The sequence below is a fragment of the Bos taurus genome, chromosome 17 (genome assembly GCF_002263795.3).
Source record: "Bos taurus isolate L1 Dominette 01449 registration number 42190680 breed Hereford chromosome 17, ARS-UCD2.0, whole genome shotgun sequence".
Classification (NCBI taxonomy): domain Eukaryota; kingdom Metazoa; phylum Chordata; class Mammalia; order Artiodactyla; family Bovidae; genus Bos; species Bos taurus.
The window spans coordinates 10,136,106-10,149,677 of record NC_037344.1 but is presented as its reverse complement, the minus strand read 5'-3'; the positions used below and the strand labels follow the sequence as shown (position 1 = coordinate 10,149,677).

General features: G+C 42.1%; 1 protein-coding gene across 10 annotated transcripts in view; it reads left to right on the top strand.

Moving 5' to 3' along the window:
• Window positions 1-13,572, top strand: part of ARHGAP10 (Rho GTPase activating protein 10) — a 384,335-nt gene that overhangs the window by 255,080 nt on the left and 115,683 nt on the right. For all 10 annotated transcript variants that reach the window (XM_059875959.1, XM_024977157.2, XM_024977154.2 and 7 more), the window contains 2 exon segments: window positions 7,466-7,571; window positions 8,960-9,119. In XM_059875959.1, coding sequence (XP_059731942.1) covers window positions 7,466-7,571; window positions 8,960-9,119 — 266 coding nt within the window.

Here is a 13,572-nt window from a genome sequence, read left to right as displayed (position 1 = left end):
TTTATATTAGTTAAAATATAATGAAATGCACATGGCATAGGCAGCTAAGGACAGTTTATCTTAGAAAACTCCTTTTGAGTACCTGAAAGTTATTATTATGTTGTAGCTGCATGAAAATGCCCATTAATATAAAGCTTTGATTAATATAAAAATGGAACAAAACGGAGAAAAAGTAGTCTCACTTTAAAAACTTTGTATCCACAAAATCTTCTTTTTTGGAAGAAGGAAAATCAAACTCAGGAAAAAAATGTGTGTGTGACTTCCAATGAGATGGGTGTGAGCTGGTGGGACAGGGACTCAGGAAAGGACATGGAAGGTTTAGATTCTGTTTTTCAAAACTGATTATAGTATTTTTAGAAATGAAGAACCTTATCCTTTGAAAGCAGGAAAAATCTTTTCCTATCTTGTATTTCTGAATAAGTGATAAATCAAAAATATTAAAATTAGATTTTCTTTGAAGAAGATGATTATTGACGAGGTATACACATGAATTAAAAGTAGTGTTTTAGTGCAGAGTTTTCAAAAATTTTTAGTTTTGAAAGTATGAAGTTCTTATTGCAGGCAATTTTCCTTTCTTTCCCTGGGAATTTTTGACTGTTTTTGAGAGTCCCTGCTTTAATTTCATTTTTAAAATCAAAGCTGTGAATTGAAAAATGCTATTATGTTTTTATTGCTTTCATTTCCTTCCAGCTTTGATGTAGTAAGGTGTTATCTTGGTTTTAACTCCAGATTAAAAACTTGATTATAATTTATCACCTAACTCTTTAGAGAGTTGTACTTTTACTTTCGATGACAAATGTAGTCTGTATCTAAGAGTCTTTTATTATTTAATAGTATTTGATTAATACTCCTTTATCCTTTTTCCTTTATCATGTGCCTTTTCATTTCTTAGCCTTTTTTCCTTCCTCTTGCTTTATCAACAACATGTCCTGTGTTGTAAAATCTCATTCCTGTTCTCAAACAGTACTACTGAAAGTGTCACGTGGAACAAACTCAACTTTACAAACATTGGAAGCAACCTAAATATTCATAAAATTAATGGTGTGCAGTCCATTTAATGACCGAGAGATGTCCGTTATATATTAAGTGAAACAATATATGAATATCTCATTGAAAAAAAAGAAGGAAAACTCTGAAAGGATTAAATTTAAAAGTTACTAACACAGCCACTGTGGAGAACAGTATGGAGGGGCCTAAAAAAGTCTAAAACTAGTTACATATGATCCTGCAATCCCACTCTTGGGCGTATAGCTGGAAAAGGTGAAAACTCTAACTCAGAAACTTGTATGTACACCAGTGTTCATAGCAGTATTATTTACTATAGCCAGGATGTGGAAGCAGCCTAAATGTTCATCAAGAGATGAATGGATAAAAATGTGATTTGTGTGTGTACGCACACATACACACACAATGGAATTTTAGCCATAAAAAGAGTGACATAATGCCATTAGTAGTAACGTGGATGAACCCAGAGATTATCATACTAAGTGAAGTAAATCAGAGAAAGACAAATACCATATGATATCACTTCTCTGTGGAATCTAAAACAAAATGATACAAATGAACTTATTTACAAAATAGACTCACAGACATAGAAAACAAATTTATGGTTACCCAAGGGGAAAAGGGGTAAGGTGGGATAAATTAGGATCTTGGGAGCAACATATACACACTTGTTGTTGTTTAGTCAGTAAGTTATGTCTGACTCTTTTGTGACCCCATGGACTGTAGCCTGCCAGGCTCCTCTGCCCACGGGATTCTCCAGGCAAAAATACAGGAGTGTGTTGCCATTTCTTTCTCCAGGGGATACTCCCCACCGAGGGATAGATCCCGCGTCTCCTGCATCGGCAGGAGGATTCTTTCCCATTGAGCCACCAGGGAAGCCCATATACACTCCGCTATATATAAAATAGATTAACAACAAGGACCTACTGTATAGCACAGGGAACTATATTTAGCATCTTGTAATGACCTAAAATGAAAAAGAGTTTTAAAAATTACGATTTTATCTTAGGGTGAGATAAGTTTTATGAGTGACTTGGACTTTTCTTTGAAACATAATAGAAATGTGCACAAATAATCAGTGTGCAGTTAATGATTTTCGGTTAAGTGGAGATAGCTGTGCAGTTAGCCCTCAGGTCAAGAAACTGATCATTGAGGAATTTCCTGGTTAGGACTCTGCCTTCACCACCGAGGTGAGACAGCCGCCCCTGGTTACTGTTCCCCCTCCCCCATGCTCCTGATTTCTGACATCATGGGTGAGGGTTGCTGCGTTTGACCTGTATGTGAATGGAATCATACAGGATACACTGACGTGTCTGGCTTTCTTAAGTTCATCTAACGAGATGTCTTCCTGTGGAGGGAACCGGCACGTCACTCTCACGGCAGTGCGGCGCCCCGTTGTGTGACTATACGTCACCCACCTTTCTGGTCTTGATGCATACTTGAGTTGCTTCAGTTTTGGACTGTTACCCAAGGTGCCGCTGCCAAGAACATTCCAGTGTGTGTCCTTTAGTGAGTGATCCTATGGCATGTTGGGATCATCGGGAATGTGTGTGTTCAAGATTGGTGGATTTTGCCTAACCGTCCTCCAAATTGGTTGTACCATTCAGTTATTCCCACCTAGTTAATGCATGACAGTTCCACTTGCTTCATGTCCTTATCAAAGCTTATTATTCACTTAGAGCCATCCTCATAGGTGTATAGGAGTTTTTATTTGGTTTTAATTTCTATTTTCCTGATAACTAATGAGGTTTGGTGCTTTTGCCATACATGTATGGGTCATTTAACTGTCGTCTTTCTTATATTTTTGCTCTACGCTTTCCCATTTTTCTTTCGGGTTGTCTCTCTCTCTTCTGATTGTAGGAATTCTATGTACTCTGATTGCATGTTCTTTTTAAACTATATGTATTTCCAATTTTTAGTGATTTTTTTTTTTTTTACTGAATTTTTACTTTATCTGTTTTCTAAAATTTTAGCAGAACAGACTTTTTTTTTAACAGTGATAAGGTGGTGAAACTATTATTTTGAAAAAGCATATTCCCTAAGTCAAGCAGAGAAAGACAAATACTGCATGATCTCACTTATTTGTGAACTTAAAAACAACAAAAAACCTTCAAGTTCACAGACACTGGGATCAGATGAGTAGTTGACAGAGGTAGAAGACAATGAGGTGAGGAAAATGGGTGAAGAGGGATAAAAGGTACAGACGTCCAATTGTAACGTAAACGAGTCTTGAGGATGTAATGTACAGCTTGATGGCTATAGGTGGTAACACTGCATTGTATGTTTGAAAGTTGTAAGAGAGTAGATCTTAGACGTTCTCATCACCAGGAAAAAAATCTGTAACTATTTGTGGTGACAGATGTTAACTTGTTACGGTGATCATTTTTCATTTTTCAGTGTATCCAAATATTGAATTACAGTGTTGTACACCTGAAACTAATATAATGTTACATGCCAAGTATTAAAAAGTTAAAAAAAATTTAAAAGACACACTAAATTCCCCTTTCTTAATCGGCTTTGCCTTTTTTTTCCCGTCTCTGTCCTTTCTCCCACCACCCTCCTGCCCCGCCTTTTTTTCCTTTTTGGCTGAGCCTTTTGGCATACGGCACTTCTCCGACCACGGATCAATCTCGTGCCCCCTGCGGTGGAAACGCAGAGTCTTAACCACTGGAGCACCAGGGAAGTCCTCTCCTATTTTGAAGAGCTGGTTGAAACCCCACCCTCCCTGTCCCGTCAGCACCTCACTCTTTAACCTCCTGCTTCTGTTAGGTAGACTTTGCCGTATCTGGGGCTGCTCCTTTGTGTTTCGATTCCCCAGTCTCTCCTTAACTCCTGATGATATGATGGTGCGAGCTACCCAGTCTTCACGGGTTTCTTCTCATTTGACTGACGACACTGAGCCTCCCTGGTCTTCTGGTCTCTTCCTCCTCCTGTGTTTTGCTTGGCTCCCTGTTGGCCTCTCCCCTGTAGGTCTTTGGAGCTCTTTTCCCCACCATGTCCTTTGTTGGCCTCTGGAGTAGTTGGGCAGCATTGGCCGCTTGCCCGAGGTCACACGCTTTGGAGAGTGTGGCTAGTCTTCAGCTGTAAAGCATCTTCCCCTTTACAGATACCTGTTAGAGTGCCAGCCCTTGAATGTCACTTACTCCATCACTCACCATTGTCTTCCTCCTCAAACATGCTTTGCCTCCTGGGTTCCTGTCTGTCCATAGAACTAACTCTACTGCCAGATAACCCAGCCGAGAAACGTCTTCATCTCTGCCTCTTCCTTTGACCCGCAGCCGAGCTGAGGCTAGATCCTGTGAATTCTGCCTCTTCTGTAATAGCTCTCACATTAGAGGAACACAGACCGCAACAGTAACACAGATGACATCAGTAATGTTTGCTAACAGTTTGAGTGCCTCTCTCTGCCAGCCACTGGGGCTCAGCGCTTGACACTGGTCACCTCACTGAGTCTGAGCGGCCTGCTTAGATAGTGCTGTTCACTTCGTTTTGCAGGTGAGGAAACAGGCCTAGAGAGCTTAGGCAACTTGCCTAAGGCCACTTTGCTGTTAGTTGGGAGAAGTGATTCTACTAACTGCAGACTACACTTCTTTGCTCTGTTTTCTCATTTGTAGTTCAACCCCTTGCCAGACTTCCCTGGTGGTTCAGATGGTAAAGAATCTGCCTGTAATGTGGGAGACCCAGGTTCGATCCCTAGATCAGGAAGATCCCCCGGTGGAGGAAATGGCAACCCACTCCAGTATCCTTGCCTGGAGAATCCCATGGACAGAGGAGCCTGGCGGGTTATAGTCCACGGGGTTACAAAGAGCTGGACACAACTGAGTGACTAACACAACTGCTTTCCCATCTGCCTGCCCCTTCCTGCCTCGCTACTTCTTGCCCAGATAGCATTTCCCTCTTAATTTGTTCTTTTCCCCATTCAGATTCATCCTCCAAAAATTTCAGGTGTATCTTCCCCTCTGCTCATATTCTTTCTTGCTTTACTTTCAGTGACTAATTTAGAAGCCATCAGTAAAGACAGTTCTTTTTTTAAAAAAATTTTTATGAGAGGGTAGTTGATTCACAATGATGTGTTAGTTTCATGCGTACAGCAAAGTGAATCAGTTACACACGTACACACACACACACGTATATATATATTTACCCTTCATTAGATTCTAGCTCATATAGGCCATCACAGAGTATTAAGTAGAGTTCCCTGTGCTACAGAGTAGGTTCTTACTAGTTAACTGATTTGTGTATAGTGTGTGTATGTCAATCCCAGCCTCCAGTTTATCCTCCCTGTTACCTTTGATAACTACACGTTTGTTTTCTACATCTGTCACTCAATTTTTGTTTTGTAAATGAGTTCATTTGTACCTCTTTTAAAAAAGATTCCGCATATAAGCAATATATGGTATTTGTCTGACTTCACTCAGTGTGACAATCTCTAGGTCCGTCCGAGTCACTGCCGGTGGCCTTATTTTGTTCTTATGGATGAGTAATATTGGTCTTTACAGACCAAAGTTTGGTTGTGACCACCTTTCTATAAGTTGAAGCTGCCCTCTGTGAGGAGGCTGTGTACTTTCTCACACTGTTTGCCGAATGCAGAATGTACCCCTCACCTCCCAGTTCCGCCTGTCCCTGAAACCTTTCCTGTTTTTCAAGCCCCTGCTTCAATGCTCTCCCTTATGTGAAGCCTTCCTGCGCGTCCCTGCCAGCTCTCTGTGAACTTCCACAGCAGTTTGCAACCTTCCTTCCTGATGTGGTAACCTGAGCAGCTAATTCTTGTTAGCCACTTCTTTGACACCTCTGAAAACTCAAGCATAATTTTCGATATTGTGTTTTTTTTTTTTTTATGTGTTCCATGATTTTCCATCAACACAATAAAAGGAATTTGGGGACATTGTTCATAAGAGCCATGGATGATAAGACCAAAGTCTAAGGCATTAAGGGACTATATTTGTTCCCTTAAGCTGCTGTGACAAAGAACCACAAACAGAATGGCTTAAAACAGGAGAAGTATATTCTCTTACAGTTCAAGAGGTGAGGTCCCCAATCAAGGTGTCAGCAGGGCCTGCTCCCTTGGAAGACTCTAGGGCAGGGTCCTTCGTTGCCTCCTCCACCTTCTGACGTTTCCTGGCAATTCTCAGTGACCCTTGGCTTGTAGCTTCATCACTCCGTTGACACACAGAGTCTCTCCTGTGTCTGCCTTCACAGTGGTCGTCTTCCCCCATGCTTTTGTTTTCTTATAAGGGCAGCAGTCATATTGGACTTGGGGCTTCCCTGGTGGCTCAGCTGGTAAAGAACCTGCCTGCTAGTGCAGGAGACACAAGAGACCCGGGTTCAATCCCTGGGTTGGGAAGATTCCTTGGAGAAGGAGATGGCAACGTGCTCCAGTATTCTTGCCTGGAAAATTCCACGCACAGAGGAGCCTGGTGGGCAGCACCACATTTCTCCACTGTTGTCTCATCTGAACTAATGACATCTTCAGTGACCTGTTCTAAATAAGCACTGAGTCAGGCACAGCGTGTGATCCCAATGTTTTGACATCTGGGGCCTGACTGACCCTGGGGAGACTGTCCTTTGCAGGGCTAACCAATTCCTAGAGATATTTAACCTTTGCACAGTTTCCATGTGCGAACTAACCAATCCAGAGCCCACGTTGCCTCCCTGACCCCACCTTTCAGGTTCTGACGTTCCAGGCCAACATTCTCCTGCCTTAGTAACCCCAGGACCAGGTGCCAGATAATCAGGAACAGTCTTTATATCCCTGAGCCTGTTCAAAGATTTGGACCAACCAATCCTAAGCCTGCTTACCCTGCCTTGTTCCTTCAGAAAGAGAGCACAGTAAAGCAGCTTGCCCTCACCTCCTGACCGCCCCTGGTGCTTCACCACATGGCCCTGCCTGGCATTGCATTTCCCCTTATTTCTAGGGATCTGTGAGGATCAGCTTCTTCCTTCATGACAGTTTTCATGTCTGTGTGTCTTACCATACCTGATGAAAACGAGATGGTACATTTAAAAACATTCAACTCTGTGATACCAGGAGTTAGAATTTCAGCACATCATTTTGGGGGATAAAATTTAACGCATCAAAGGAAAGAAGCCACTTGGTGAGATTTTATTTGCATTCCTCTGTGAGGTGGTGACCCATGACTAGAGTCAACAGGTAAGTAAGGAGCAGACTCGAGGAGCAGCATGCCAGAGTGAGAAGCCATGGTCCCTTTCTGTTCTGAAATACCAGCAGAGGGAAAGGCGTTATTTGCCGCTGCACTGAAATTACATCATAGGGGAGGCATAGAAGATTCATAATAGGGAGAAAGATGGATTTTCTTTTCCTTTGAATGGAGGCAAAATGCGTGTAAATTCTGTGCTTGAAGATTTAATGGATGAGCTGTTGCAATTGTTTGTTTTCAGGCCTATATTTCATTCTGAATTCTCTGCTAACTTTTCTGTTTTTCTTTTTTTTTTTTAAAAGAGAGCGGCAGCCCGGAATCTCGTGTTAATGCCATCCATTTCTTGGTACACAAACTGCCAGAAAAAAATAAAGAAATGTTGGATATTTTGGTGAAACACTTAACTAAGTAAGCCTCTTTTTCTTCCTGACTTGCTTTATTTTGTTCTGGGTGCCATGTGGTGGTGTGGGTCTGTAAGGCTTTGAACTGGGGCTGCGGACCCAATACCAGAGCCACACCTGCAAGTGCAGGCTGGACGCTTGCCTCGCTGTGTGTGTTTTGGACAAGAGTGATGAAATGTGATGCTCATGAAGTCGTATAATTATTTGCTTAACTTCACTGCCAGCAACTCAGGGTTTGATTAGAAGTAAGAAAAGAGAATCTTAAACATTTCCCTATACACTGATTCTGGCCATGTGATTATAAGTCTGTTAGCAAATTTAGCTTGGTTTCACACCTTCCTAACTCTGAGTCTGCATGGATATATCCTTGAAGTTTGTTTAATCCAGTAGTAGGCAGTTATTTCATTCAATCCATTTCATTTTTTTTTTTTTTCACTCCCTCTTTACAAAGTAAGCAAAATCTAATAATTCAGTGGGGAAATTAGCTCTTTCGTCATATATAAATGGCTCCTAGGTCACTGTAATTGTAGAATTTTAGAGGTGGGAGGAAGCTGAGGAACACTGTGTTTTATAACCTGTATTTCACACACACACACAAGAAACTGAAGGTGAGAAAATATTGTGGCTTCCAGGGCTTCTCCTGCTGTAGAGCCATTCATTCATGTGGCCTGCCAGTGTTTTCTGAGTGCCTTCTAAGGTGTTAGTTGAACACATAGTTGAACAAGATAAAGTCCCTGTCTTTGTGAAGTACCTTCTTTCTAGGAGGGAAAAGATAACGAACAGACTACAAATAAAAATCATGTCAGGTGGCAAATGGTAAAAAGGCTCAGTAAGAGTGAGGGATAAAGAATATGTATTGGGTTTGGGACTATTAAGAGTTGTGATGGAGGGTCTTTTCAAGGATAAGACCTTTGAGTGGAGACTTGAATTGGGTGGCAGGCTGCTGAGAACAGTCGCCCAGGTTGTTGGCTGCACAGTGGAGTATGGGTGTTCTGACCAAGCTCTGTGTGCTCGTGACGATGCTTCTTACAAAGGCGCCAAGTGGTCTGGGAGTCTCTGGAAACGTGTATAACGACCAGGGGAAAGAAGGGGTGTTCTTAGCAGAAAGGAACAGACAGTACATGAAGGCCCTCAGGGACACAGGCTTAGCATAGACATAGAATTATTAAGAATGGTGCTGTGGTTAAACAGAGCATCAAAGAAAAGGAAGGAAGTGGGAAGGCAGGTAGGGTCCCCAGCTGTGGTGCCCTGCCAGGCGTGGCTATTACAGTGGCGGACACTGAGGCCAGTTGAGTCTGGCTTCTTGCCTGTAGGGAAAGGCAGAGTTGTAGACATCCCATGGCCACTGCCCCTTCTTTTAACCAGAGACCTTTCTACCCCCTTTCATCTTATTAGTGTTTCAAATCACTCCAAGCAGAACCTCATGACCGTGGCAAATTTAGGAGTGGTGTTTGGACCAACTCTCATGAGGCCGCAGGAAGAGACTGTTGCTGCCATCATGGATTTGAAGTTTCAGAACATCGTTGTGGAAATTTTAATTGAAAACCATGAAAAGGTAAAAGTGCCTTTTTTCTCCTTTCCTTAGGGTAATTCCTGTTCGGGGCTTATTTCCATGTGAGGTACGCCTGTCCTCTTAGTTTTTTGTGTAATGATTTTATGATCCTGATGGCAAGCCTGGTTCTGAGAAGTCCTCACGGAGTTTGTGTCTTTGGTGGAGTTCTATAAATCTGAAGCTTTCCTAGGCTTCTGCTATTCCCCTGGTTTAAGGAAGCACCATTTATTCCAGATGTTGTAGACTGTTTCTTGTGGCCCTGTTCCTCGCCTTGGATTTCCCACGCAGATTCTGTTTTCTGTAACACGGGGAAAACGTGTTGTCGGTCCGTTTCACACTCTCCCCAGAAAACCACACACACCTGCCCCCTCTCCTCAGAGCTATGCCAACAATTTCAGGAGATCCACATGCATTCTTGAACCTGGGGCCTCCAGGTTGAGAATCTCTGGCTTAAAATGAATAATCTCTTGGGTAACATCCTATTGTTTGTTTCTCTGTATTCAGAGGAATACATGAGTTTTCAAATAAATGGACTCTTTCAAGATCTTTTAGGATTTTTTCCTTCTCTTCTGTTCATATAGAGCAGAACCTAACTTTCCTCATTCTTCTTTTTTTTTTTTAAATAATTTTTATTGAGGTATAATTGCCTTACAGTGTTGTGTTATTTTCTACTCTACAGCATGATGACTCAGCTGTAGAGTAGATATACATATGTATACAGACATACAGCTGTACAGTAGATATGCATACATATGCATCTGTATGCATATGTATACAGATATACAGCTGCACAGTAGATATGCACATACATGTATCCCCTCTTTTTTGGTTTTCTTTCCCATTTGGGTCACCACAGAGCACTGTGCAGACTTGTCTGAACTGCACAGTATGCTCTCACTAGTTACGTATGTTATTCATCGTGTCAGGAGTGTATATATGTCAGTCCCAATCTGCCAGTTCACCCCATCCCTCTTCCCCACTTGGTATCCATAAGTTTGTTCTCTCCATCTGTGTCTCTATGTTTGCTTTGCAAATAAATTCATCTATACCATTTTTCTAGATTCTACATATATGTGTCAATATACAGTACTTGTTTTTCTCTTTCTGACTTACTTCACTCTGTATCACAGACTCTAGGTCCACCTGTGTCTCTACAAATGTTCCAATCTCGTTCCATTTTATGGCTGAGTAATATTCCATTGTATATACGTACATCTTCTTTATCCGTTCCTCTGTTGATAGACACTTGGATTGCTTCCGTGTCTGACTATTGTAAACAGTGCTGCAGTGAACATTAGGGTGCACAGGTGTTTTTTGAGTTATGGTTTTCTTACTTCTAAGACAGGGAATTGGAAAACGGTTAAGATGATTGGTCAACAACTTTAATTGCTTACTAAATTTTGTAAAACATTGGGATTGCGTTATATGGTAAGCATGTATTAGGTGCTGGGAGGTGAAGACAAGCATTACAACCCCTGATGGAAAGTACGTCACCATCTGGGGGGTTGGAGTCGTGTTCTGGGAACTGTGTCCCACAGCTCACATCCCTAACATCTGGTGCAAGTGTACTTACTTTTCTAGTTGTTACCCATTTCTCTCTTCTAGATCTCTGAGGACAGAGATCTTTTTGCACATTTAGAATAAATCCTGGTACTCCTTAGGCACTCTGTTAATATTTATTTGGTGAATTAATGGATTCAGTAAAATATATGGAGGTCAGAGAAGTGGGAAGGAGACAGAGAGAGGTGTAGTCCCTTTGGCAAAGCGGGGGAGAATGTTCCTTGGATTCTTGTGTCTTCTGCTGCTGGAGAAATTCTAGCTTACGAGAATGTCACTTCCCACTGAAAAGTGAGGCTTGAAACCTAGTTAGAGATTCACTTTAGGAGGGTGGCAAAAGCAGCTTGCTTATGGGTGTCAGACATTGGTGGGTTTTTGCTTTGTTTTGGTTTTCGGCAGCTAGTGGTGCATTTATGCCTCCTTTCATGGTTCCGTCAAACCGTCGTTAAACCTCGTTAGCGTGTACAGTGAGCTGTCCAGTAAGACAGCTTCATGGCACAATGCTACTATTCGTTTTGTGGAAAAGAAATAATTAGACTCTAAGCTTCAAGAAAATGTTTAGGAGCGCAGCTGTCATTAGGTTAAACCCCAATTAGAGGACTTTTATTCAATTTATTTATGAAAATACCGACTCTGGGTCTTGCTCTGGGATAAAAGGCTCCCCCCGCCTAATGCTGCAGCTCCCCATTTTCTTCTCTTATTTGGTGCTGGGGAGATAAGTACCTGATTCTCTTCTGGGAAGTAGTGAGGGCTACTTACCCTGTTAACAAATCTTACAGGAACTTCCAAGCAGCATTGTCGAGCCAATTACAATAGTTACCGCAGATGGGACTGGACCCATGCGTGGAGCTGGAGTTTTATAGAATTAAGTGGAGGGCTTCTGGTCTGCGCTCTCCCCTTTGCTGTGGCCAAGCTAGGTGGTGCTGTGAATGCACAGCTGGTACTCACTGAAGTCCTGAGGTCTCCTACCAAGAGGAGATGAGATACTCAGTTTCAGATTGTTCCCTGAATGTGTGGGCTCATGTTTGGGTCACCCTAAGGGTTGCTTGGGGTGGGGACGTTCAGTTCAGTTCAGTCGCTCAGTCGCTCAGTTCAGTCGCTCACTCTTTGCTATCCCACGAACCGCAGCACGCCAGGCCTCCCTGTCCATCATCAACTCCCGGAGTCCACCCAAACCCACGTCCATCGAGTCGGTTATGCCATCCAACCATCTCATTCTCTGTCGTCCCCTTCTCCTCCTGCCCTCAATCTTTCCCAGCATCAGGGTCTTTTCAAGTGAGTTAGCTCTTTGCATCAGGTGGCCAAAGTATTGGATTTTCAGCTTAAACATCAGTCCTTCCAATGAACACCCAGGACTGATCTCCTTTAGGATGGACTGGTTGGATCTCCTTGCAGTCCAAGGGCGGTTAGCTTGGATTAATGAACATTTTTGAGAACTTAATTTCTCTATTCTCTCTTTTTTCCCCCCTTCAATTTCATCTTTGTGCACTTTTTTTTTAAAGATTTTTTTTAATGTGGACCATTTTTTAAAAAGTCTTTATTGAATTTGTTAAGATATTTTGCTTTATGTTTTGTTTTTTGGGCCCTGAGGCATGTGGGATCTTGTCTCCCTCACCAGGGATTGAACTGCAGCCCCACATTGAAAGCACGGAGTCCTAACCACTGGCCCGCCTGGGAAGTCCTGCCCGTGTCCACTCTCACTCTCACTCCCAGCTTTTCGTTTCTGTTCGGGCTTCACGTAAGAGTCTGTGCTCAGCTCTGAGGAAGGGTATTTCTGCCGACGGGTGGTTTTGTGGAAACACTTCCTGTGGACATCTGGCCCCACCTGGGCCGTACGTTTCCTTGACAACTGATCTCCATATTCCACCTAAAGAGGCTGATGTTTGTCTTGAATGTGGTGAAAGAGGGATATGTTGATAGTTCCTTTTCATGTTTGAGAGCAAAGAGAAAAATGAGAAAGGATAGGAAATGTGAGAAAGAATAGTCTCGTGAGGAAGGAAAAAAAATTATAATTCAAGAAAGAGGGGAAACTAGCAGTGAAATGAAACGGCCAAAATGACAATGGAAGGAAAATGTTTTCTTGTCCTTAGTTACTTATTTTTCTTCCCTAGGAATGTGAAATATGTTAACTCTGACCAGGAAAGTTGCTAAGTCAGAAAAGGAAACTTTCAACAGATAATTAAAGCAAGAAAGCTCCAGATTAATTTTGGAGTTGGAAAAGGACCCCTGGTTAATCTTTGGAGATTACATTTTATCCAAGCCTCTTTGCTGTTTTCATAAAATCCATATGTACTTTATAGGAAACCTAATCCATATGTTTTGGCTTCACTTCCACTCAATACATTAAGATGTTGTTTTAAAAGAAGTGTTCACGAGCCAAAAATATTACCAAGGTCTTTTTTCCTTTGCAAACCAGAAAATTGCATTTCCCAGATGGAAAGGGTACTGTGAAATTCCCAGGGATTTTTAAATAGGGGTTACACCTTAGAATGTGTGAGTTTTGCATTTGTTTTGTTCTTAAAGTATACAGTTGATCCCTTGGTATCTGTGGGGAGTTGGTTCCAGGATCCCCTGCAGATACCCAAATCCACAGATTTTCTAGTCCCTTATATAAAATGGCATAGTATTTGTACATATCCTATGCACATTTTCCTGTGAGACTTCCCTGGTGGCTCAGATGGTGAAGCATCTGCCTACAATGCGGGAGACCCGGGTTCAATCTCTAGGCTGTAAAGATCTCCTAGAGAAGGAAATGACAACCCACTCCAGTATTTTAGCCTGGAAAATCCCATGGACGGAGGAGCCTGGTGGGCTATAGTCCATGGGGTCACAAAGAGTCGGACTGAGCAACTTCACTATACACATTTTCCTGTATTCTTTACATCATCTCTAGAATACT